This window comes from Coccinella septempunctata, chromosome 2 (genome assembly GCF_907165205.1).
Source record: "Coccinella septempunctata chromosome 2, icCocSept1.1, whole genome shotgun sequence".
NCBI classification, from domain to species: domain Eukaryota; kingdom Metazoa; phylum Arthropoda; class Insecta; order Coleoptera; family Coccinellidae; genus Coccinella; species Coccinella septempunctata.
In genome coordinates this window covers 4,971,016-4,998,299 of record NC_058190.1, presented here as the reverse complement: position 1 = coordinate 4,998,299, position 27,284 = coordinate 4,971,016, and the positions used below count along the sequence as shown (strand labels likewise).

Genomic DNA, 27,284 nt, shown 5'->3' with positions numbered 1-27,284 from the left:
AATCTTAACGCAGACTTTTGCAGCACAAACAATTTACTGCAATCAGAACCACTACCCCAGATCACGATTCCGTACATGAGTATAGAATCAAAATTCGCAAAATTGATTGATCTAAAAAGTTGCCTATCTACCCGTCTAGATAACACCCTTATCATATAAAGTGCCCGATTGAGTTTTTTACTTAGCTGATGAATATGTTTACACCAATTCAATTGACTGTCCACATAAACTCCTAAAAATTTAGTGGTCTGTGCTATTTCGACTGTGGTATTGTTGAAATCTATTGTTTCCGGAAAATTGTCGGTAGATCTATTAGTCCTGAACATGACACACTCAGTTTTAGTAACATTTAGATGGAGCCCGTTCTGACTACACCAAATACTTATTAGATCAAAGGCTGTTCTCGTCTGTTCGCTCAATGAAAACTTAGGGACACCGACAATTGGCAACGCCACACTCGACTTACTTGAGGATTTAAAAAGAAGCAATTTCCATGATCTGTCAATATTTCTGTTGGCCTGTTGCTCATCACGTGAGTGCCCAGAGTCTTCCAGTCTCAGGGGGGTTTGTGTTTTATATGTAAGGAGATTTTAAATGAAGGTGAAGTGAGCCTAGTGAAGGAATGAGGTTTAAAAACCTTTCTGAGTTGAGTGTTTTACTTAAGAACATATAAAATGAATAAGCGTTTCTTGAAGGGTGTTCCCATCAAGCCATCAAGGCCCACGAGATCTGTCTCTGAGCAATTCAATTTCAGAGAACACTGTTGTCTATGTGGAGACAAAATAACTGAAGAGTTCCTTGTGGCAGAAGGGAAGAAGGCAGAAAAACGGAACAATATCATTACTGCAGAAGAGTTGTCTCTCAGTGCAACAATCTTGAAAGCAGCTGAGAAACGTTGTGATGAATGGACTCTCAAAATAAAAGACCGTATATATGAGAATAAAAATTTGATAGCCCCTGATGCCCGATATCATCGGTTTTGCCAAACAAAGCTGTACCAGGCACCACCAACAGGAAGGTCCAGGGAGAATCGTCAGCATCCCATTGTTAATGAGGCCATGGAAGAGATTTATTCATTTCTGGAAGAGAACGACACAAGGTCACAAATCCTAAATGATGACCAGAGATGCAGCCCCACAACTCTTCTTGCAGATGATTTCTTGTGGTTGCACGAAGCGTTGTGGGAGCGCGTGCAGCTGCAGGAAGGCAGAGTTAAATTGCTTATCAGTCTGAAGGCATTTCAGCGGAGCCTCTTGTGACAATATACCTGATGTTGCAGTAGCAGATATCCCAGAAGGTAACGATCTGTCCAATGTCGAAATGGAGGTTGACTTTTGGCAAAAAGTCGATCATTCATCACCATACCCTGATGGGGATATGCCGTCATACGTCGATCTAGATACGGACGAACCTCAATCCGCTCTACCGGCACCTTCCAAGAGCGCCAAATTAATCAATTTTTTTATTTTTAATATACCTATTCCGCAAGGAGTAAACTTATCAACTTTTGTTGTAACTAATACAGAGCTTCGATAGTATAATCAGGGTTAAAATTCATTCAAAACGACAGAATTGCAAAAAATTTCGAAATTCTTAAATGATGATGAACTTTGAAAGGCTGAATCTCGGAAAGTATTGAGTCTACTAAGACAGCTCTGGCATCATATTTTAGCAAATTTAGTCTACCTCAAAGACGTCCTGAAGAAGTTTTTTCGAAAAATTAGTTGTATGTTTTTCTTGTTTTCAGCCTGTAGAAGAGCGTGTAATCATTCGCAACGTCTCAATAAAGGTTCAATTGAACCTGAGATGTTTACCTAAGTCCTTTTATCCCACTCTTCAGTTTAAAGCAGGGAGGCAATAGCTCATCATTCCCAAGAGGAATGGATTAGGAGAAGAGTTCCGATTGAATGGCTATCACGCTTCCCAGACTTGATGCCTTTATATTTTTTCTCTAAGAGCATTTAATGTCGGTTTTGTAAAAAACACAGCTCCGAAATTCAAAAGAAAGTAAAAATACGTACAGCATGCCGAGAAATTTTGAGTTGAGAATGTCTGAATTTACTCACATCGAATAAGTACGATACCGACTGGTGAATCGTCAATTTCAAAATATCAGAGTTAGTATTAGAATGAGCAGATTTAATTTCAAAACAATACTTCCTGGTCATTTCGGACTCCAAACTTACTTGGATCTCTCATGTCAATGAGACGGCAGCAAAAATAACTAGAAATATTTTTCTACTGCGTAACTTAGAGAACATAGTGTCCGGGAAGGTGATGAAAGCTGCCTATCACAGCCTTATCGAATGTCATTTGCGGTATTGTGTTTTGATTTGGGGGAACTGCTCAGGTAGAGGGAGCATTTTCGGACTTCAAAGGAGGGCGGTGAGAATAGTGGCTGGTCTGGGATACAGAGATGACTGTTCGAGTGCATTCAGAACATTGATTCTAACTTTTCCATCCTTGTACATTTATGAATGCCTTGTTTACGCATATATTAATAGCAGAAATCTTCCAAAATATGGAGACACACATGATTATCATACACGGTATAGAAATAATATCAAATCTAAGTATATGCGTCTTGAAAAGTCTAAGAATGGTCCAAATTTCATTTCCCATAAGCTTTATAATGTGTTACCTAATGAGATTAAGAAGTTGAATGAAAAGCAGTTCAGGAAGAGGATTAATGAAATATTGGTGACAGGTGCATTTTGGAATGTGCAAGAGTTCCTTTCCAGTGATTTCAAATTTTAAAGTTATAGTATATATTTTCAATGTACTTTTATTTTCTCTGATGCGAAATGATATTTCTTATCATTTAAAAGTTTAATATTTTAACATGTTATACCTTGCAGTTAAATTTTTAATACACTTTTATTTACTTTGACAGCGAAATGGTATTCATATCATTTAGGATTTTAATATTTTTTATATCGTATTGTTGTACAGTGGATTACATTTATATTCTCTATTGATATCACTGACTTGTGTAATACAATGTAGTTTGTAACATAACACCAATAAATTATCTATCTATCTATCTTTCCTTTGCTCTTAGCCGAGCACTTTCGGCATTTTTGCAGCTTAAACAAATAGGAGTGGCAATGTCGTTTGGATCAAAGATTGTAGAGTAGAAATATAGGAAACGCCCTCATATCTCTAGTGCTAAAAACGTAAAAACCGACTACATTTTGGCCAGTGAAAACACATTTGACAATGAGGTGGCGCTGAAAACGTACCGTCAGTACAGAAAAACTGTTTATGTTCGACTGCATCATAAACACTTTATTTATGAATTCGTTTAGAGTCCATAATTGACTACTTTATTGGACACCACTTTATTGGACTCAACTGTCACTATCATTCTGTCAAATAAATATACTAGATACAAACAATACTTTATTCAAGGAAAAAGAATTGAAATTCGACCTAAAAACGAAATCATGAATTACTATTCTAAACATTAGTTTGGTAGTGAATATTAAAAACACATTCTTTCTCATTTTAAAAATGCATGCCTGAGGAAGTCGAGCTCGAAGTGGAAGCACAGTTTTCGATCTGCAATACTCTTGATGCTTGAAGCAACTACTTCCTGGCCCAATATTATGGTGGCAACACTTATTTTAGTACTTTTTGATTCATCTAGGTAGTCCATAGCGAAGAACTTTTGTGAGCTTTCAATTCACTATTGAAGTAAGCCAGAATACTGTCTTCTGTCGATTTTACAATTTTCTTTGTTTTACACCACTTGTTATAGGCCGCATACATATTTTCATAAGCACTTTTAGATTTAGTGGGTAAGAGAGATTCTTTGGCGCTTACGGCTGAATTTTCTACACTTTCTTCTGCAGTACTATCTATTTTTTGAATTATTATGACGTTTGTCACAAAATTACTTAGAGCATAGAATATCAGGAAGGAGCTTTTTCGAATAAATGTGACGGGAATTGTGCGACGGAAACGGCCATATTGGTCTTCCAAATTCTGATTTGAAAAGTGGCAGACAGGGTCGTGACACTCTCTTACCCCCACTCCAAATCGCATATTTAGTTTTAATCGCATCGATAAGATGACTCTGTAGACGCAAATATTACAATGTTTGATCTATAGATGACTCTGTTGATCGTTTGAACCCGTGGAACATAGATATTTATGTTCTAATAACAGATAACAGAATCATAAATAAAAAAGAAATTAATTTGTCAAATATCAATGTCACTGTTGTCTTCAATGAATATGTAGAAATTCGAATAATAAAGCTCAGCTGAAAATCTCACCTTCGAAAGAAGAATTTCTTCAGAGAAATCGAGTGATTAGTAAAAGAAAACGTGTTGGGACAGTTCAAGATATCTTCCAAAAAATGGTATTGAAAACTTATTGTGTATTTGGATGTGAGGATGTTGTTAGTAAGAGACATCGATTTCCTAAAACTAAGACAGCTCTTTTTAAAGAGTGGGTTGAAATCATCAAGCCAAAATATTAACAAGATTTATCTGTTGAGATATATAACAGGTATTATTTATGTGATGCTCATTATAGATGATTTACCTATTCGAAAATTAGTTTGTTTTCCCAAACCCAAAGATAAAAGATATAAGTCATTGTATTTAGTTGACTCAAATAGATGTGAGGAGTTGAAATATAATTACCATTCAAATAAGGGGTATGTGAACAAGAAATGTACTGTGTTGAATAAACATAATTTTTCTAATTTCTTACAAACTTATCTCAATGCTTGTGATTTTAATGAACATTGGATTTTTAAGATTTTGAGTAGATGGAGGAAGGAGTTGTATAAATCTGTATCAAACATTCACATACATCTGCTATTATTGAAGAAGTATTTCCGATATAATTTTTCATTTTAGGTCTTAAGCTCACGGAGGCAACTTATGTAGCAAACCAGTCTTCAACAGCCTTATTGGTGATATAGGCGTAAATGTCAAGTTTTATGGCGATCTCACCAATCAGATAGAAGACCGATTTGCGACATAAGTTGCTTCCGTGGAATCATCAAATAAAATAATTCGAATTCGCGCCAAAGCGCTTATTTGAATTTCGCGCTAAATTCAATTTTTTATATCGATAAGTTGGGTCTCTATAATTCATAATTCAAATCGCATCGTGTAGATGGCGGCGGCAAACAGCGTTTTTCACCATATTAGGGAAGTGTCGTATCTATATGATTCTGTTATCTGTGGTGGCAGACTTGGAAGTCAAATGGTTCTGTTATCTGTGGCCAAATGAACAAAGTGATGTTTTAACTCAATTTTGGTAATTTGAATTCTTGAAATTTGCTAGAAATAAGGATTTTGGAAATTTTAGCGTGAATAATTTATAGGTAGGTGATTTTTTAAGCTGAATATCAGGTATTAATTATGAGTTTCTGTGGTTGAGTTCGGCTTAGCGACTTTTCAACTCTGAGCACGTCAAGTGTATTTCAATCGCGTTCGACTTCGATCTCTGAGTATTCCCTTTTCTGTTCGGGTCGTGACGGAGCATGTTCTCCGATCACGCTCGCACTTCCCCGAGTTTGCTGATAGAGAACGATGGGGATCTGTCAAGTGTGAAGTTGTAACTGCCGTCAGTGACAAAAACCAACGAGTAGCTCTTTGAAAAACTGCCCCTGCCGCCATAATGGAAAACAGAATGATTTTTTCGGACTGTGGAACTGAATATGAAGCAAAAATCTCGAAGTTATTGATATTAGAATGATGCCGTATTTGAGAAAATTTGAAGATGTTTTTTAGATTTCAGAAAAATTTTCTGCGGAATCATTAAAGCAATGTAGAATTCAATCTGATATTGAAGACAAAAGTTGGTACCATTTCAGATGCCTTCACTTTCCTCTTCCTCATAATCCAAAAAAAGTTCAACACCAAATCTTATAATAGCATGGTTCAAATTCATTTTGCACTTTCAAATATCAGATAAATTTTTAAACAAAAAAAAATCAAATAGTACAAATAATAGCATATAAATAAATGAATAGGTTATTACTATTTATTTCTTGGTACATAATTGAATCACACAAGCTAGCAGCACCTCTAGTCAATGGTGACGGCAAACTGAGCTCAGCACAATGACTTCAGTACCCAGTACCAAATTTCTGTTAAACGTTGGTCGTTGTTTTTTTGAGCTCCGAGGAACTGCGGGAATCTTGAAAGCACCCAAAACAATTTTCAAATTCTCTCATTCTTACATATGTCGTGTTCTACCATATTTCGAAATGATCACTAATTGTTTTTACAAATTGCACTTATCGAATGCATATTACGTCGTTGGTTTTCACCAATATTTCTATAAAATTATTTTCGGAGTGCCAAAATAGGACGCGGCAAAAAGTTGTCAACTCGTCTTGACAACCATTTGAAACTCCTAGGTGATGTCGACAGGGAACTCCCAATACGTTCGGGTTTGAAAATGACCGGGAACGAGATCTACTGATGACGTCACGTTCCCCGTGCTCTCTCCGTTCGATCTGTAGAACTTCAAGCCGAACTCAGCCCGTATTTCATGACATAACAAGGTTATCCCATGACAATAACACTCCATGGGCGTAGGTGATGTTAAGTCATAGACCTTAATACCATTAAGTATATAGCCAAGCAGTGTTAGGCGGGGTGAATTTCCGCTTTGATTATCAATTTGAACGAGCGTGACCTTACGTCAGTGCTTTCCTAATTTTTTTGATTAATCAGAATCAACTGATTATTGAAGTTAGTTTTTTGGAAACTTCATTGTCCTACGCCACTGTTGAAACGGAAATATATGTCGGCCATATTTCTCCTCTATTCCGGTCAAATTGAAATGAGCAATATGCTCCTTCCTGTTATTCTATATTCTAAGCAAAATTAGGCAAGTAAACAACTGTGTTTACTAAGGTTGCTAAGGTCGCTGGTTACTAAGGTAAGGAAATCAAAAGCACACTTAATGTTTTTCAGTAATAAGCCATTTCAGAAAATAAAATTTCTGCATTGCAGTCCAACATAAAGCTTTGTATGCAACTCGTACATAATTAGGCTTTATGAACTTGCCCAAGTTATTGGCCTCGCTCGCTTTGCTCGCTCTGCCATAAACTTTTGGACTCGTCCATAAAGACCTAATTTATGTACTTGTTACATAAATAGCTATTAAGCATTTTTCTGATTTATAATTGAAGGGCGCGAAATTCGAATTCTATTCCTTGTATTGAATTTTAATATCGACTTTGTTGAAACCAGAAAACAAACATCCTGAACGACAAAGCAAAAGTATGGTTTCGTTTTGTGACCAGGATGTTAGTTTTAATCTGAACATTGTTTGGAATCAATTGATATTGGAGAAGCAACCTCAAAATTAAATGGAAAAATCAATCATAAACAAACACACAAATCAAATTTCAGTATATTTCATCAAAATCTCAGATCAATCAGCAATTCCATTGAACAAATTGAACAAATTATACAAGAAAATCAGGATATACAAATATTTTGTTTTACAGAACACTGGAAAAGTGAAGCAGAATTGGCATGTTATACAATTGGAGCGTTTAACATGAAAGCTAATTTTTGTAGGGCTTCAGGATAACATGGAGGAGTTGCAATCTATACTAGAGACAATTTCCATGCCTTAGACAGAGCAGATATAGCCAAAGTTTCCATAAAAGGGCAATTTGAATGTGCTGGAGTGCAATTTCATCAGAATGGAAAAAAATGGGTATGTATTGCTATTTATAATGATGGGAATACAGAACTTATGATTAAACAACTAACACCGATATTTGAAGAACTTGCCCATACTGACAATCAAATTATTCTGATGGGAGATTTCAACATTGACATGTTGCAAGAATCCAGGAGAAGGTGTGATTGGCTGAATTTTTTGAATTCTTACAATATTAAACAAAATGTGTTCGAACCAACAACTTCAACATGTTTAGATGGCGTGTACACTAAAGTTGATTGCCAAGCTTCTACTAATGTCATGCATTATCATGTTTCAGACCATGCTGCACAAAAAATTACATTTGGAACTAATTGCAAAAAACAACACGTCCACAGACGAATTTTCTCACACGAAAATCGAGAAAAACTCAAAAAATTTTTAGCTGAACAAGACTGGACACCAGTCTACAACATCAGTAGGGAAGATGTTGATTTACAATTCAACACATTTCTAGAACTGTACCAAAACAATTTGAACAGAGCGTGTCCATTAGTTAGGATCACAAAAGAATCCAAGCACCTAAAAAATTTTACAACTGATCCCACAATCAAAGAATTAAAGAATAGGCTTGACATCTTACTGCTCCTAAGTCAGAAAGATTCAGCATTCAAGAAGGAATATAGTGAAATTAAAAAGCAGTATGATAGTGCACTCATCCAACAGAAAAAAGCTAAGTTTGAAAAAATAATAGAAGATTCTGATAATAAAAACAAAGCCATCTGGACAGTAATCAATTCCCTGAAGAACAATGCCAAAACTAATTTTTTTCCATCCGATGATAGAAGTCCAAATGTAATTGCGAATGAATTTAATGAATACCTGGTTAATATAGCCTCAAATATGACCAAAGATTTAACAAAAAACGTTGAGGTGAATGCTACACTAAAGATAGACAGGTCACTTTACATACAGATATTAGGTACATGAAAATGATGTAAGATTGATAGTTAAAAATTTGAAGAATAATAAACACACATGCGGAATCGATGAAATATTAAACTACACAATAAAGGCTACAATAGATGAAATAATACATCCATTAACATTCATAGTGAATAAATTCGCTGAGGTTTGGAGTATTTCCATCTAAACTAAAAATAGCTGTTGTAAAACCTATACATAAAAAAGGAAATGCAAATGACTACACAAACTACAGACCTATCAGTATTCTCCCTTCATTCTCCAAAATATTTGAACTTGCCTTTTGCAGCCAACTTATGACATTTCTCTTGGAAAATATGATTTTGGACAAAAACCAACATGGATACCTCAAAGGTAAATCAACACAGACAGCGATATTTAGCTTCGTAAAACGAGTCACTGAGGCATTTGAGGACAGAAACTTGGCAATGGGTTTATTTCTGGATCTTTCAAAAGCTTATGATTGTCTCGACAGTAAGATTTTGATTGCAAGGATGAAGAAGTATGGAATAGAAGGACCAGCATTGGAATGGATAAAGTCTTATTTTGATGGAAGATCACAATTGGTTGAATGTCAGTAGTAGCGGGTATGATGTATAAATACATATCGTACCGACATCTGACAGAGAAACGAGAACCAACTTGTTTTCACCAAGAAATTGAACAAAAATTTCAATAATCAGCAACTAGAACGAGCTTGATAAACAAAAGGCGGTACCAGAATTAAAACATTCAAAACCTCTTTGATCAAAAGGGCAAAGAGGAATCTTTGAAAATGGCCATCTGACATCTCACAAAATATCATATATTTCTGCAAATGTCCCTCGAATTAATATTTTAAGGTCTTAAGGCCTTAAAAACACTTTTGAAACACAGATGGCGCTCACATCACTTTAGTCGCTTCGTAACCTATCTTTCTACTCTATAATCTTTGGTTTTGATATTAACGACATTCTATGCCCAGTTTAATAACCAAACCTAAAAACCCTTTAATTTTAAAGCTTCCTTCAACCCTACTAAAAATGACAGTAAAGGAAGCTTTAAACTCAAGGTGACTTCAAATTTAATTATGAAACTGGGCCTTACCACATTCTAGTTCAAAAGTTCCAAAATTTCAGGAAATTAATTCATGGCCAACCGACCGCTTTCATAAAAGTGAATAGACTATATGAATATTTAAAGAAAACAGAAACACCTTGTGGAATCTGCGTTGTAACGTAGTTACCTCGGAGAAAACTTATCTCGAGCGCCAGCTATTCTTTTCACTAGGAAGAATAGCAAACCTACCAGAGTAGCTGCTAGTCGGAGACAGATTTCGCTGTTATCTAGGGTGGTAGCGATAACGAAGTAGTCAAAATCAAATTATGTACCTACTAGTTTATTCACACCTTCGGAAACTGATCATATGTACAACGGAGATATGTGTAGGTATGAAATATGAGCGAATCTATCAGCAAACATACATTCGGGAAATTCTATCCGGTCACGAGCACTTTATAAAGTTTATACCGGGTGCAGTGAAAAATCAAAGGTTGTTCAATAAAATGCGCCAACCAGAACTGACGAAATGAATACTAAGGATGACCTCGCGAAGTGAAATGACTTGTTATACGGAATCGGGATGTAATTAGTTGTATGTCTCCAATGAAAAGGTACACAACCAGAGCGGATCTATTCGAGACTTTTATTCGCTACCCCAAGGGCTAACGCTTCATGACTGATAGCGAAGAAAAGGTCTATTTTTAGCGCAACTACGGGATTTCACTGACGACGGGCGGTATCTCTTATTCTCTACCCCAAGGGCTTACGCGCCATGACTGATAGAAAAGAAGAGATTTCGAGTTCAACACTTATGACGCGGAACGCGAACAGGGGGGTTGACGGGACTTTCCCTTCAGTACCCCAAGGGCTTACGCGCCATGACTGATAGCGAAGGGAAAAGTTAGACTCGCGAAACAGGGTAAAGTACGATAAAATATAACAGAAAGCGATACAGTACAGCAGTGTCAAAGAAGTAACCGGTGTAGGTCTAATTAAGGAACTGAACGGTAAAGACGGGGACCTACCTCCTTTATTTCAGGCACTCGCGGAAAACAAATGAAAACTAAAAATTAATTCCTAATAGCACTAATACTTGCAACACAAAATTATTTTTAAAATTGTTGGCTTGTCGTGCACACAATTGACGTCGAATCGCAGAAAAGTACGGAGCGTAAAAGAGTCAAAGTGAAAGAGCAGAAATCAAAAAGTAAAAGAGACCGTCGTGGGGAAAATCTGCTTTTATAGGCAAATCCCCCCACACGTTAAAAATCTGAAAATTCCAGAATGCGACAAGAATGAAAAACGTCGTCAGCTCCGGTTTATCGCATATCAACATCAGAAAAACGTCAAAATCTTCAACGGAATGCAAGAAAAACAACGTTAAACACAGATAAACGGTTTTTTACATTTACTCTGACTATCGGAATGAATGTACTGAATATTTGAGAATTAAATATTTTCAAAGGCGGAAATTTGAAATGAAAGGAATGCACTAAAATGAACTCCAATTTTTCTCAGAAAACTGAAGATCATTACAGCGTACATACTATCACATTTGACCTAACTGAAACATTGCCCACATCTGAGATCCACAGGGGTGAACATGGTGATTTAGACGTGAAATTCATTCACGCTTTACGAAAGCCTACCACCGAAACAAAACTTCGGTAAATCAGCTGAAAGAAGATGTCGCAACCCCAAGAGTCACAACGGGACAATTTTTAAATTGATTCTTTTCTATCCCATCAGAGGGGCCATTGTGCCCCAAAATTGGCGAAAATTGGATATGAATCGAGTGTTACATAAGAGGTGTGGAAAGTGAGGAGAATCTCCTTATTCGGTAGGATTCTATTCATATGGGACTCACCCCAGCCGTTCTGAAAGGAAATACTGATAATGTCTTTCATGGTGGCTCTTAAGCTCTGCGCACATTTCGTTTCTATTTAATTATATTCAGTTCAAAATGTGAGATGGAATTTACTTACTGAAAGGATGGATTTGGAATCGAATTTCTTCGTTTCTCTATCCTACACCCCTATACTCAGTTCCTTGAAATTTATGTCGAATTGCAGTTATTCAGTGTGAAGTGCACATACACTGACTGACACTAAAATAAACAGTTCGCATATTTCAATAAATTCACTGGTTTCTAAGATGTTCTAAGTTTTTCCATTTATCAATGTACTATAAAACTTACCAAAACGAATCATGTGACGAAACCATCAAAGGCTATCAAATTAACCACGAAATATTTGTCGGAAAGATAAATGGAAATTATGAGATTTTGTAGATCTAACAAATCCTATATACTATGATTCTATATAGTACGAGGATATATTGAAGAACCAAATAAAATTTTAATGTCAAAATATTAATAAATATTAATATTTTATTGCTCAACATATTCTCTTCTTAATTGGATACATTTATTACAGCGAACCTGCAATGTATCTAGACCTTTCAAAGAAAATGTTTCTTCTTGCTCTGCAAACCAGACCTCTACAGCTTTTATTACCTGCTCGTTGGAAGAAAATTAAAGACCTTTTACACTTTTTTTCAGTTGAGAAAAGAGATGACAGTCGGATGGAGCCAAATGTGATGAATAAGAGGGGTGTTCTAGTAATTCAAACTCCAAATCACGAATTTTTTGCATGGCAACATGAGATTTGTGTGCAAGGACGTTGTCCTGCAAAAACAAAACACTTTAGGATAGCTTTCCGCGTCTTTTCTCATTAATTTTTTCCCACTTTGTGGTCAGTAATGTCGAATAGTAATCTCCGGTTATTGTTATACCCTTATCCAATAAATCGATCATGATTACTTCATTGCAATCCCAAAAAACTGGAGCAAAAACTTTTCCAGCAGATTTTTTGACACGAAACTTCTTAGGTTTTGGAGAACCAGAGTGTCGCCGTTCCATCGATTGTTGCTTTGTTTCTGGATCGTAGAAATGGACCCAAGTCTGATCCATCGTAACAATTCGGTTCAAGAAGTGTACATCGTTTTCAAATCGAGCACAGATCGAACGCGATGCTTCTGCCCTTGCACGCCTTTGGTCAAAATTTAAACATTTGGGGATACATTTTGCAGCAATCTCCTTGTGGTGAATAAATTGTAAAAAGCACACTTAACATTCAACTCCTTAAATATTTTATTTACTCTGTGACAAAGACCAGGTAAGTATGGAAACTTAAAGTAGGAAGAAACGGTCGTGGTAGAAGGAACATTGACTATACGACTTCCGTTGGATGTGTGTTTATTTATTATTCTTTTAATTAAGTATGTGGGATAGTTATTCTGCTTCGATATGTTTTCAACTTTATCTTATGAAACATTTTGTTGCTTAGTTTTAAAGCTCTTCTTATCAAATTCTCCAATATATTAGTTTTTTGTTGCATGCTATGATTGATGTATAAATTTATGCATTTGTTAGTACTTATTGGTTTAGTGTACCAGTCAGTAATAATACTAGAATTTTCTAACTACCAATAAATCTAAAAAAGGTAAACTATTGTCCTTTTCTACTTCAGTAGAGAAGTTTACTTTTTTTAGATTTATTGATAGTTAGAGAAAATTCTACTCACTCTGCCTGAGCGAGTGAAGCATCGTACAACCACCAACGAAAAGCACATAGCTTTTGCAACATGGAACGTCAGAACCTTGTTAGACAACCCCAAGGCCGACCGACCAGAGAAGCGTACTGCCCTAATCGATAAGGAACTGCAACGAACATCAATTGCAATAGTTGCCTTAAGCGAGACACACTTTTTTCTAACTAACCGAAAATCCAGTTGGCGTCTCAGAACGTTTAAACGTTCTGCTGTTTTGAACAGCTTGAACAAACGCAACAACGTCATCTAAGACAGATAATGCACATCAGATGGTTCCACAAAGTTTCGAATGCAGAAGTCTTGCAACACGCGAGTTGTACAACAATTGACACTCAAGTAACGAGGGCCCGACTTAGATGGAGCGGCCACATTCTGAGGATGCAAGACACAAGACTCCCCAAAATAACTCTGTATAGTGAATTCACAGAGGGCTCGGAAACCAGGAGGCCAGTATAAGCGGTTTAAGGATATACTACATCAATCCCTAAAGTCAGATAATGCTAATCATAACCGGGAACAACTAGCGTTAGATAGATCACAGTGGAGATCTTTGGTCCACAGTTATAATGGAGACTCGAGAAGAATACAGCGGCTGCCAGATCTGGTTGGTGACTATCCATGCCAGGAATGTGGAAGGATCTGTAGGTCGCGGTTGGGTCTCTTCAGTCACAGGAGGGCTCACAGTCGCAATAAGCCGTAAGGAACTATAAGCCTGTACTTTTTTTTTGTCTTTTTGTAGATTTATTCTAGGTAACGGGATACAGCAATGAATGAACCTTCAAAAAATAGTTGAGCCATATGTTCTCCCTTGCCTTAACCTGCTCGAGAATCCAATATTTCAGCAAGATAATGCTCGACCTCATGTTGCCAGACTTAGTTTAAGCTTATTTGAAGCGACTCATGCGAATCTTTTGCCATGGCCGCCCAGATCCCCCGATCTTTCGCCCATAGAGCATGTTTGGGACATCATGGGTAGAAGGCTTGGAAATTTACCCCAGCCCCCACGTACTTTGACGGCTCTGAGACATGAAGTACAAATAGCTTGGGATAGTATCCCTCAAGAAGAAATAAACCATCTTCTTGCGTCAATGCCAAGACGTGTTGGGAGTGTATAGATAACCGCGGTGGACAAACAAATTATTAGCAAATTTTATAAAAAAATTATGAACCCTTCGTTTTTTTTTCTCCAAATTTTAATGATTTACTCCTTCCTATACTATATATGTTCTACTCTACCAAAAAAAAAATTAAAATTAAACGGCTCCTTCTGGGTGTTGCAGTTTGTTTGTCAGTTAGTATATATAAAAATGAATACGAAATAATGATCTCCGACGTCAAAAAAACTCATCAAAATCTGTGCGAATAACTTTTTGAAAGTTATTTTTAAAAAAAATTCAATTTCAACACCTCCTATCTCTCCGAAAAGAAGCATTTTCGAATACCGGTTTACATGGACTTGAAATTGTTTTGTCACTTGAATACTTCAACAAAACTAAATTATTTTAGCAACATTCAAATCAGTAGATTTAGTTAGTTTAGTTTTCATTTCACTGTTAGAACTTTGATAAGCTTAAATAAAAAATAACATACATCGTATTTTCAGTTACCTATAACTGTTGATTTTCATTTTCAGATTACAATTCCCTCAATCGATGAGAAAATGGTCCAGTTTTGTGATGTAGCTTTTCAGTTTTCGCCACAGCACTAAAAACCGTCTAACAGAGAAAAGGAACTAATACCGCTTTCCTTGTTTTCTTGTTCATAAAATATAATATTTTATTAAAATACCAGGCTTTATTTTCTATTCGTCATCTTATGTAATAATAAATAATTGGATATGCTGGTGTGCTGAGCTCTCGTAATTTTGGCACGTTCTTTTGTTGATATGGTGGAATTGGATGTCAGTAATTGCGAGGCATAATAAGTTTATGGCATCTTGATAGTCAGGTTCCTTCCATCCAGCCATGAGAAAAATGTTAATGAGAAAACAGCCCGCTCATGACCTTTGCTATTTATACCGATTTGATGGCGATAATCTAAGAGAGTTCTTTTTGTGTATTGATATTTTTCTGAAAGAATGGTGTTATTGTGAAAAATGGTAAAAAGTAATAAAGATTATTCTGGTACTCAATTTGGAGTTGACAATACAATAAAAAGGTAATAAAATCGTTATCATTGAAAAATATTTAGCATATGGAAAAATCGGAATAGAAGTTCAAGGGTACGACACTCTCACTACGGCCCTGGCAGACAAAAAGGCCCGACACTCTATTGACTATCTCTCTCGGCTTGCGTGTATCTATTGCTGTGCGCTTTCCATTTTGAGTTCAGAGCTGTATTCGGGTTCGGCTTTCGGACAGTCCGAGAATGGTTCATGGTTCATGGTTCTAGAACTGCGCAGAGGATTTTATACTAGGGCGCAACAGTTTTGGAACAATTCTCGGACCGTCCAAAAGCCGAACCCGAATACAGCCCAGTTCAGTGGCGAAAATACACTGCGCAAAAAAATTAACGCACATTATGGAAATCTCAAATTTATTCTACAACTGAAGGTGTTCTCAATGATAATTATTTTTATCAGAATTATGTATGAATATGTTATCCACTTTCAACGGTTTTCTTCAATACAGATGTTTCTTCCCAGCATGAGTAAAAAAAGATGATATTATCAGATTTTGAATGTATTGGCTCCATTCTTAAATCAGTTGTTCTCAATCAATTCTAGTGATCAATAGTTTTTCTTTCGTTTGATTTCTACACTCGATCGCAATGCAACGCGAAACACGCAATTTGACCCAAGAGGAATGTGCCCAAGCGGTAGTTTTGCGAGAAGAAGGGTGGACATACACAAGAATTGCAGAAAGGTTTGGAGTTTCCCATACAAGTGTGTCCAGAATGTTGCTGCGATTCAGGGAGACAGGTATGGATGTCCGAAGACCAGGATAGGGTAGACCACGGGTAACAACTGCCATTCAAGAACTTTACTTGAGAGTTTCTTCGTTGAGACAACGGTTTGCAACCGCTCGCCTCCTTCAAATTCAGCTTGAGCAAACTCATGAGGTGCAAATTAGCACTCAGACAATAAGCAATCGGTCTCAGAGAATATGATTTAAGGCCTCGTGTCGCGGCAAGAGGCCCAGCTCTTACCCCAGCCCATCGAGGGGCACGTTTGGATTTTGCGAGAGAGCATATCCATTGGGAAGAGGCCGATTGGGAAAGAGTTCTCTTCACAGATGAGTCTAGATTCTGCCTCTACCATTGTGATCGACCCTTGTATACAGACGTCCACATGAAAGATATGCTCAGTGCAATTTCCTGAATACTACTGAATTCGGGGCAGGATCGATTATGGTATGGGGTGGAATATCTTTGACTGCTCTAACAGACCTAGTGGTCGTTGATAATGGAGCTATGAATGCTGATAAGTATATATAATAAGGAACATTCTTGAAGAGCATGTAGTGCCATTTGCCCCATACATTGGTGAAAATTTCATTTTTATGGACGATAATGCCAGACCCCATCGTGCGCGCATCGTTAGGAGTACCTTGAAGAGGTTGAAGTCTCTCGAATGGAATGGCCAGCAAGAAGTCCAGATCTCAATCCGATTGAGCAGGTATGTGACAACCTCAATAGAAGGCTGAGAAGTTCAGAAAATCATCCAGCTACTCTTAATGACTTAGGAATCCAACTTGGAGAAATCTGGGAAGGATTAGATCAGAACATTTTAAGATCACTCATTTTGAGTATGAACCGTCGTTGCCGAGCTGTAATTAACGCAAGGGGTGGAAATACCAAGTAGTGAATCAGCATTTCAGTATTTTGAAAATTGTTCATTTCTCTTCTTTCACATAAGATTCGGTGAAATCCTGAATTTTTCTTCCATTTAATGTGTCTTGTTTCGTTCAAAACCTCCCCGAGAGAACATAAAAAATAAGTTATAAAGTCAATGTAACTTTCATTAAAATTGAGATTTTCAGAATGTGCGTCAATTTTTTTGCGCAGTGTATGAGAGCCAACTAAATTTCCCTCTATTTATTGTTCCAAGTCAAATTTTGACAGAAAAGAAGAAAGATTTCAGAATTTTAATACTTGTATTCCCACGATTAAGAATCATTACAATAACTAATTAGCTTCGCATCGTTCGGACAAGGGCAACTTCGCGCGGGAAAGTATCACTTTCCGCACTTGTTAGAAAAATAACTATTATATCCGAGTGTACTTTTTTTTGTCACTTGGTATATGTCAGAATTGAGTAATTACATCGGCATATTTTGTATGTTTACAATTCAATAAATTTGAAGAGACGAATCGAATGCCAATCAAACATGTTTTTTCTCCGAAAGAAAGCAAACTTTTAATATCCTTTATGGTGATCGCTTCTGAATGCGCCCATCGCAATCAATTCTTTCATTAGTCAATTGAAAGTTGTTGCGAAAGGTGCCAGTTCTATCTAGTAAATCTATAATTTCACTCAAGCTATATTGATTCCATAATGAATCTGAGTGTCTTTTTAAACACAACGATGATTCTTCATTTTCATAATCTTTCCACAATGCATCGAGAAAATAAATACTCACGAAAATCGAATCGAAGTGATATGAGTTTCACTTTTCGAGCGTACATTGATCTAGACGAATTTCATTCCAGTTTGAATGGTGGGGATTATTTCAAAAAAAATTTCTGTCCTTTCATCAGTCTGGGTTCGAACAGAAGTATGGAAAACTGGAGTAAGAACTTCCCTTTCCCCCTCAGAGAAGCATTTATTTATTCTGAAAGCTATAAGGACGTTCCTAAGAAAATTTCATTTTTACGAAGTACAGATTTGCATAGATCTACTTTGCCAACTGTAATCTTCCTAAATAACGCTGTGGAGAATTCAGATATTTTGGAAGAATTCACCGAAACTTTATTAGAGCTTCAAGTATTCGTCTGGATGGTAGTATTTTATCGTGAAGGAATAAAAACCTTATCGTATGACCCCTTAAAGAAAACATATTATGGTTTGAATGAATACTTGGATTACGTTGAGGCGTCTGAAAAACTCGCTTCTAACCTTCATCAATACAAACTACAACTAGCCCTTTTCTTGAATCCTCCCAGGATAATCAAGGACGAAACTGGAAAATGGCATTCAGATGCCGAATTCTTCTGGCGAAGAATAATACAAGACCTGAACGCTACGACAGAAATTGTTGAAACAACGCCATACGATCTGGATGCTGCAAAGATTGCTGTCATGAATGGCAAGGCACATTTTTGTCCACTCAGTTACTTCAGAACCAGCATTCCTGAAAATTTGGACTTCACCGCACCTAATGCTATAGAAGATTTGGTTGTTTTGGTACCTAATTCAGAGTTGATTCCAAAAAGTACCTATATTTTCATGGTCTTTTCGAAAACAGTGTGGTTTTACTTATTTTTCTCAATTATTTTACTGCTTCTATTCTTGCTGGTGGTGAACAAGATGCGCAAATTTTATAGGAGAGAGACATCATCTATAGTTTTGGATATAATAAGTTTGCTGCTAGGTAAATCCATCAGAATACATCCTCATTACAATTGGCTGGAAAAGTGTTACCTGTGTCTGTCTCAAATGATCAGTATTGTCATCATAGCCGCGTTCAATTCTGCTTTGATTTCTGCAATTCTGATTGATAAACATAAGGGCCAAATAAATACACTCAGTGATCTTAAAGAGTCTCAGTTGTCGATTTATGCCTTACCTGATTTGAAGTACTACGTTGAGGAATTCACACCAATGTTTAAGCCACAGTTGGTGAAAATACCAAGAAGAAATTATAGTTCTTTACTAGAGAATAAAATTCATCAACAAGCTTTAGTAGTGCCCCGTTCTTTGTCACAAGAAGCACTAGGTATGATCAATGACAAAGGTTCTAATTTTTCATACAGAATCATGCATGAATCACTTCTTTCTGGGTTTTCTACGTATTTTTTCACGAAAGATTCTCCGTTTGTTAAAATAATCGACAAAATGGCGCTGAGAAAGTTTCAATTCGGTTTGGACCTGAAGGATTTGAGGAAACTGAAAGAAGCACCGCGCAAATTCACTGCAAAGAAGAGAAATATTCCGCTATCTCTGTCACAACTCGGAGGAATTTTTGTCTTTTGGCTTGTCGGAGTTGGTATCTCAATAATAGTGTTTTTAGCAGAAAGGTTTCATATACTAACTTATTAGAGTTTTTATCTTGTTCATTCAATGTGTCGTTTTTGAAAGAATAAATGTTGTGCACCTGCAGACCGAATTTTTTTAAATCTTTTCATTTGTCGTGAAGAACCTCTAGGCAGAATCTCAAGGTAACAGTGGTGAAACATTCGACGCTGATGCCCTCGAGCAATCGTAAAAAAAATCCTTGAGGCTTAGGGAAGGAAGCATATTTTAACAAACTAAAAAAATATGAAAATATGGGTAGAATTACATAAAAATAGAAATGCATATAAGTGAATTTTTATTTGTTTGAATTAGGCTGTCGAAACATTCCAGATGGTAGTATTATAATTTTATCACAAAAAAAAATTATAACGAAAGTTGTTGGGAGTCTAACTCCCGACTATAACAAAACAGTTTAATAAATAATTTCTCTCCTCAACCTCAACAAAAACTGACAGTTCCTATACTAATTTTCTAACGAAAAGTCAATTATTTTTTAAAGCAAGTATTTTTCTTTCGTATCAGACACTTTTCGTTCACTGTTCGTCACTGAGATACAAATACGACAGCGGTGATTAATAGTTATTTTTGTATCTAGTGCGCGAAATGCTACTTTGGTGATCGAGGTGTGCGAAGTAAGTATTTCGCACACTACTTCGCGCACGGTGTCATGGTAACGAAGGAAAATGAAAAAGAGGGTCACTTCGCATATTGTTGTCAATACGCGAACCTTGTCATTTTTTGACGTTTGTAGAAAAATGAATTTTTTTGTGAATTCAAAACGTGGTTCGATTATTATAAGTGTTCGTTATAATCAGGAATGGATAGGAAATCGACAATAACGGTGACCTAGAGGCAAAAACAAACGTGTAGCTACTTGCTTTCAAAAACGTATATAGGGTTGTGTTCAAAATCAAGGGTGTTATGATTTTGTAAAAAAGAGTAGTAGACTGTATTACCAGATAACTGAGTTGGAGATGGCATAAAAACATTTATTGTACATATATCGTTCACAATCATAAAATGAATAAGTCCCCTGCATGAAGCTAATACGGTAGTAAAAAAAAAATATTAACAACATCCATAGACTCAGAGGAACATTATTCATCTAAAAGCATTATGATTGATAATCAAAAGTTATTCAAATGAGAAATCAGTCTTAGACTTTGAGAAAGTTCAATAAATTCAAAATAAACACAACTGTTTACAGGGAGAGAGAACAATCAATGAAAATGAGCCTCTTTGTTTCATCAGAAAAACATTCATTCATTCATTGCTGTATCCCGTTACCGGGAATAAATCTACAAAAAGAAGAAGAAAGAAAAAAAAAAATAATTCGAACAGACTTGTAACTTCTTAGTGCTAGTTGCGACTGTGTGCCCTCCTGTGACTAAAGAGACCCAACCGTGACCTGCAGATCCTTCCACACTCAGGGCATGGATAGTCTCCAACCAGATCTGGCCGCCGCTGTATCCTTCTCGATTCTCCATTATAACTGTGGACCAAAGACCTCCACTGTGACCTGTCTATAGCTAGTTGTTCCCAGTTATGATTAGCATTAACTGATTTTAGGGATTGATGTAGTGTATCCTTAAACCGCTTATACTGGCCTCCTGGTTTCCGGGCTCCCTCAGTGAGTTCGCCGTATAGAGCTATTTTGGGGAGTCTTGTGTCTTGCATCCTCAGAATGTGGCCGCTCCATCTGAGTCGGGCCCTCGTTACTTGAGTCTCAACTGTTGTACAACTCGCGCGCTGCAAGACTTCTGCATTCGACACTTTGTGGAACCATCTGATGTGCATTATCTGTCTTAGATGACGTTGCTGCGTCTGTTCAAGCTGTTTAATATGTCGCCTGTAGGGAGTCCAGCTTTCGCTTCCGTAAAGAAGCGTTGGAAGGACCACTGCTCTGTAAACAGCTGTCTTGGTCTTCAGATTGAGGTCGTGATTTTGGAACACTCTGTCCTTCAGCTTCCAGAATGCCCGTGATGCCGAATTGATACGGTTGTGTATTTCCGTGTCAAGGTTAGCCCTAGTATTTATGAAGCTTCCCAAGTATTTGAACTGCTCGACCTGTTCTAGAGTTTCATTGTCCAGGCTGATATCTGTTTGAAGGCTTTCTGGCGGACTTACCAGGATTTTGATCTTGTCAATATTGAGTCTGAGGCCTAAAGCTTTGTATATATGTTTATAGGTGTCCATCATTATCTGTAGATCCTCTGAGCTGCTAGCGATGAGTGAACAGTCGTCTGCATATTGAAGTTCCGTGATAAACTTGGTACGGGTTTTTGCTCTGAGGCGCTTCAGGTTAAACAGGCCTCCATCAAATCTGAATCTTATCCCAACACCTCTTACGGGCATGCTCATGTCAGCAATTATCGATACAGCTATGGCGAAAATATTGAACAGTAAAGGCGCTAATACGCAGCTTTGTTTTATTCCAGAGTTGGTTGAGAAATGGTCGGTTGTAGAGCCATTATGCTGTATTCTAGCGGTGTTGTTGGTATGAAGGCTTTTACACACTGCTAGGAATTTTTCGGGTACTCCTAGACGTGCCATGATTTTCCAGAGCGCTCTCCGGTTCACCGAATAGAATGCCTTGCTTAAATCGATGAAGGCTGTATAAATCCTTGATTGTTGTTCACGGGCCTTTTCTTGTAGCTGTCGCAGTGTAAAAATTAGGTCCACCGTACCTCGATTTGGTCGAAAGCCGCACTGGGATTCAGGACAAAGCTTCTCTAAGAGTGGAACCAGACGATTAGCCATAATCTTCGAGAGAATTTTACCGGCCACATTAAGCAACGATATGCCCCTGTAATTGTTGCAATTCGACGTATCGCCTTTGTTCTTATAGAGGTTGATAACTAAAGCGTCTCTGAAGTCTTGTGGCACATCTCCCTGTTCCCAGATCTTGCGGAATAGTATTAGGAGACTATTGACAATGTCCTCGTCCAAGGCTTTGAATATCTCCGCCGGAATGCCGTCTAGACCAGGTGACTTATCATTTTTCATATTTTTAATCGCGCTTATGATTTCCGACATTGAGATTTCGTCATCAAGCGATGTCATCGGACTATACGCGGGGAGCAGGTCTAAAATGGATAAATTCGAGTCGTTATTTTGATTCAAGATCTGTGAGTAATGCTCCTTCCATCTTTCGAGAATTTTTCTATCATCAGAAAGGTTAGAATAAAGAATTTTAATGAGTAGGCTGAGTTGTAAGTTGTAATAGTGAAATAGGCCAAGAGGTGAAACTAAATTGTCTAGGTCTGGTCATCAATGAGAGATTAATACATTATATGTGAGAAGAGCAATAGTTATAATTTGAATATGAGCAGACCAAGAATATTATAAGTTGAATGAGAAGAGCAAGAATAATTAATCTGAGAAGAATAAGAATATTTTAATTAATATAGATAACGTTGGTCTTGAAGAATGCAAAAATTCATCAATTAATACAGCATTTACAGAGACGGACTCATGGGTATTTTTAGATAAATATAAAGCACTTAAAATAAAATAAACACGATTTAGATTCATTCATATCTATTGCAAAAACGACATTTTTCAAGTGAGTGAAGTTTTTCCGATTACATCAGAACACAGAATATTAAATTATCTATGATTACATGTCATGTCAAAACTATTCACAACAGTCAATAATACAATTATACCAACTTTGATACCAACATAATTTAAATTGTTTTTGATATCCCTAACACGGACTGCTTACAAGTAAGCACGATCAGAACATTCATCAGAAAAATAGAAGATACAATGGATAAATTATGAGAGGTACAAAACGAGAGTACTAATGAGGGAAACCACTAATCGTTGGTTTCGAGGAGAGAAGAAGGCTTGAAAACTAACATGTAGATCGAGCACAATGAAATAATATGAGAATGTATCATGAGAGTACTAAGTATAATGGGTAGACCGTACTAATTGAGAGTGTATACGAGTACCAGAGCAGACTTTCTAGTATGGAACCAGAACGAGAGACTGTCAACCACTATTATGGCTTACCCATGATCGTTGAACCATATTTGAGAATTTCACATCATATTCCGAAGAAAAACTACCAGTCCAGGGTCCACCCTGGAGAACATGAGGATTTATTCATCTGAAACTCGATAACAGTAGTTAGTCATATGTATATAATTGAGCTGTTAACAGAGTTGCCTGAGAAATGAAATAAACTGATTAAAATAAAAGAAATGATCATAAGAAAACAATAACTCAGTATTCATTATCGATGAGAAAGACGTAAGAAGAATTCAATTATGGTTATACATACACGTTTCCATGTAAGAAAATTTAACATAAAATACATATTAAACAGGAGGCATTTAATAGAGTTGGCTCGAATGAACATATCAATTGAGCAGCACTATCTTCTATTTGAAGATTCTGAAATAATTTTGCACTTGGACACATTTCATAAGAATGAAAAGAACATGAAAATGGTTAAATTAATAATTTTGAGTGTGCATTACCTGTTGAGTAGAACAATTTAGCACCAGAATTGAATGAGAAGAGTAGAAAGAGAATTAATGATGTGGATTGTTAGAGAAGTTTTACAAAGAAATCGATATTAACATAATGGGGCGTTATTTCATCAATGTGAACAAAGAGAATGATAAGAAAATGTGTAGTTTTCTGCTTCTGAAAACACTGAGAGTGGGGCTGCTGCTTCGGTCAACCAGCGCTCCGCAGAATTAGGGTACTTTACGTGGCCACTGGAGCTGGTCAGGAGCGTCGACAAGAGAAAGGTAGAATTTGCAGGCTCATAAAAAATATTTTTTAAACCGAAGACTCGCAAAAAAGATTATTATTTTTTTTTTAATGACTATAGATGTTTTTCCTTCATTTTGAGGTCTGATGTATAAAACAATAATTAAATGAATTAAATTTTTTTTTGTGGAGTTGTTTAAATAGTCAACTGACTTCATTGCGAAAAATACATGAAAACAAAACTGTAACGAAAAACACTTTCGAGGTCCTGTCCCAGTTTTTACGTAAAAAAAGAATCCAAGCTTCTACCGCTCAACCTGAAAGTTCGCCCTTGTGGTTTAATAAAAATATGTTTCCTTTGGGACTTTCATTTAGGATTCCGAGGAGGCAACATCTAATGTAATCTTGAAATTCTACCTAGGAGTGTGTTCGGGGCAACATAAAAAGATTTTAAAAAATTCGGTCTGCAGGTGCACAACATTTATTCTTTCAAAAACGACACATTGAGTGAACAAGCTTAAAACTCTAATAAGTTAGTATATGAAACCTTTCTGCTAAAAACACTATTATTGAGATACCAACTCCGGCAAGCCAGAACACAAAAATTCCTCCAAGATGTGACATAGATAGCGGAATATATCTCTTTTTTGCAGTGAATTCGCGAGGTGCTTCTTTCAGTTTCCTCAAATCCTTCAAGCCCAAACCATATTGAAACTTTCTCAATCTCATTTGGTTGATCATGCTGATAAACGGCGAACCTTTCGTGAAGAAATACGTAGAAAACCCAGAAAGAAGTGATTCATGCATGGTTCTGTATGAAACATTAGAACCTTTGTCATTGATCTTATCCAGTGCTGCTTGTGACAAAGAACGGGGCACTACTAAAGCTTGTTGATGAATTTTATTCTCTAGTAAAGAACTATAATTTCTTCTTGGTATTTTCACCAACTGTGGCTTAAACATTGGTGCGAATTCCTCAACGTAGTGCTTCAAATCAGGCAAGGCATAAATCGATAACTGAGACTCTTTAAGATCACTTAGTGTATTTATTTGGTTCTTATGTTTATCGATGAGAACTGCAGAAATCAAAGCAGAATTGAACGCGGCTATGATGACAATACTGATCATTTGAGACAGACACAGGTAACACTTTTCCAGCCAATTGTAATGAGGATGTATTCTGATGGATTTACCTAGCAGCAAACTTATTATATCCAAAACTATAGATGATGTCTCTCTCTTATAGAATTTGCGCATCTTGTTCACCACCAGCAAGAATAGAAGCAGTAAAATAATTGAGAAAAATAAGTAAAACCACACTGTTTTCGAAAAGACCATGAAAATATAGGTACTTTTTGGAATCAACTCTGAATTAGGTACCAAAACTACCAAATCTTCAATAGCATCAGGTGCGGTGAAGTCCAAATTTTCAGGAATGCTGGTTCTGAAGTAACTGAGTGGACAAAAATGCGCCTTGCCTTTCATGACAGCAATCTTTGCAGCATCCAGATCGTATGGCGTTGTTTCAACAATCTCTATTGTACCGTTCAGGTCGTGTATTGTTCTTCGCCAGAAGAATTCGTCATCTGAATGCCATTTTCCAGTTTCGTCCTTGATTATCCTGGGAGGATTCAAGAAAAGGGCTATTTTCAATTTGTATTGATAAAGATTAGTAGCGAGTTTTTCAGATTTCTCAACATGATTCAGGAACCCATTCATACCAAAATATTTCTTCTTTACGGGATTGTACGATAAGGCTTTCATTCCTTCACGATAAAATACTACCATCCAGACGAATACTTGAAGCTCTAATAAAGTTTCGGTGAATTCTTTCAGTACAGATGAATTCTCCAAGGGGTTTTTTAGGAATATTATGATAGGCAAACTTGATCTTCGCAAACCTGTACTTCGGAAAAATGAGATTTTTTTAGGAACGTCCCTATAGCTTTCGGAAAAAATTAATGCCTCTCCTGGTGAGAAAGTGAAGTTAGTACTCAAGTTTTCCATACTTCTGTTCGTACCCAGGCTGATGAAAGGACAGAAATTTTTGTTGAAATAATCCTCACCATTCAAACGAGGATAAAATTCGTCTAGATCAATATACGCTCGAAAAGTGAAGCCCATATTATATCTTCGATCCGATTTCGATAAGTCGCTCTTTTCTCGATTCATTGTAGAAAAAATACGAAAATAAATCAGTGTTGTGTTTAAAAAGACACTCAGATTCATTATAGAATTCTTAGCGGAACTAAAGATTCCCTATAGAGAACACCTCTAGCAACAACTTTCAATTGACTAATGAAAGAATTGATTGCGATGGACGCATTCAGAAGCGATCACCATAAAGAATATTAAAAGTTTGCTTTCTTTCGCTCAAAAAACATGTTTGATTGACATTTTATTCGTCTCTTCAAATTCATTGAACTATATAAACACAGAAAACATTTTGATAAGCAATACGTATGAAAATACTCAATTCTAATCTAACATATACCATGTGACATTAAAAAAACAAGACTCTCATGATAGAATACTGTAATCATATTCGGTATATGTTAAAAATTGAGCGAAGACCCCCTTTCAGTGTTTTTCAGAAGTGAAAAATCACACATTTTACATATTTTCTCTTAATTGATTCTCTTTGTTAGCACCGTAGTAGAATTGACCTCTCTGCTATCATTGTGATTTTGTAACACCTCATTTTTAAGTTCACCTCTTCTAGTTCTCAATTTTCAAGTCTTCTCGCACAATCCTGGTGCTAAATTGTTCTTCTCATAAGGTAAAGTACTCTCAGACTGCTCAAAATTATGAATTACACCATTTTCATGATAATTTCATTGTAATGAAATTAGTACACGAGCAAGAGATTTCAGAATCTAGATATAGATTCCTAATCCTTGCTAGCACTGCTCAACTGAAACGTCCACTCAAGACAAATCGAACCATTGTCTTCTCAGAACTATATATTTTATTATATTTCATAATTTATATAGATTTTCAGACTTCTCTAGATCTTCCCACATGAAAATGGGAATGTAGCACCAGGATTGACACTTCTCAAGTCCATCTCGATAAAATTGATAACTGATTCATTGTCT

The 27,284-nt window shown here is 36.5% G+C and overlaps 1 protein-coding gene across 1 annotated transcript; it reads right to left on the bottom strand.

Annotated features, from left to right (window-relative positions):
- Positions 1-24,711: 24,711 nt before the first annotated feature.
- Positions 24,712-25,950, bottom strand: LOC123308815. Its single transcript, XM_044891670.1, has one exon. It carries the CDS (start codon positions 25,948-25,950, stop codon positions 24,712-24,714), a length of 1,239 nt encoding a protein of 412 aa, XP_044747605.1.
- Positions 25,951-27,284: the final 1,334 nt, after the last annotated feature.

Coding starts and splice junctions, on each gene's coding strand:
- LOC123308815 (XM_044891670.1), bottom strand. CDS start 25,950: ATGAAAGCCTTATCGTACAATCCCGTAAAGAAGAAATATTTTGGTATG.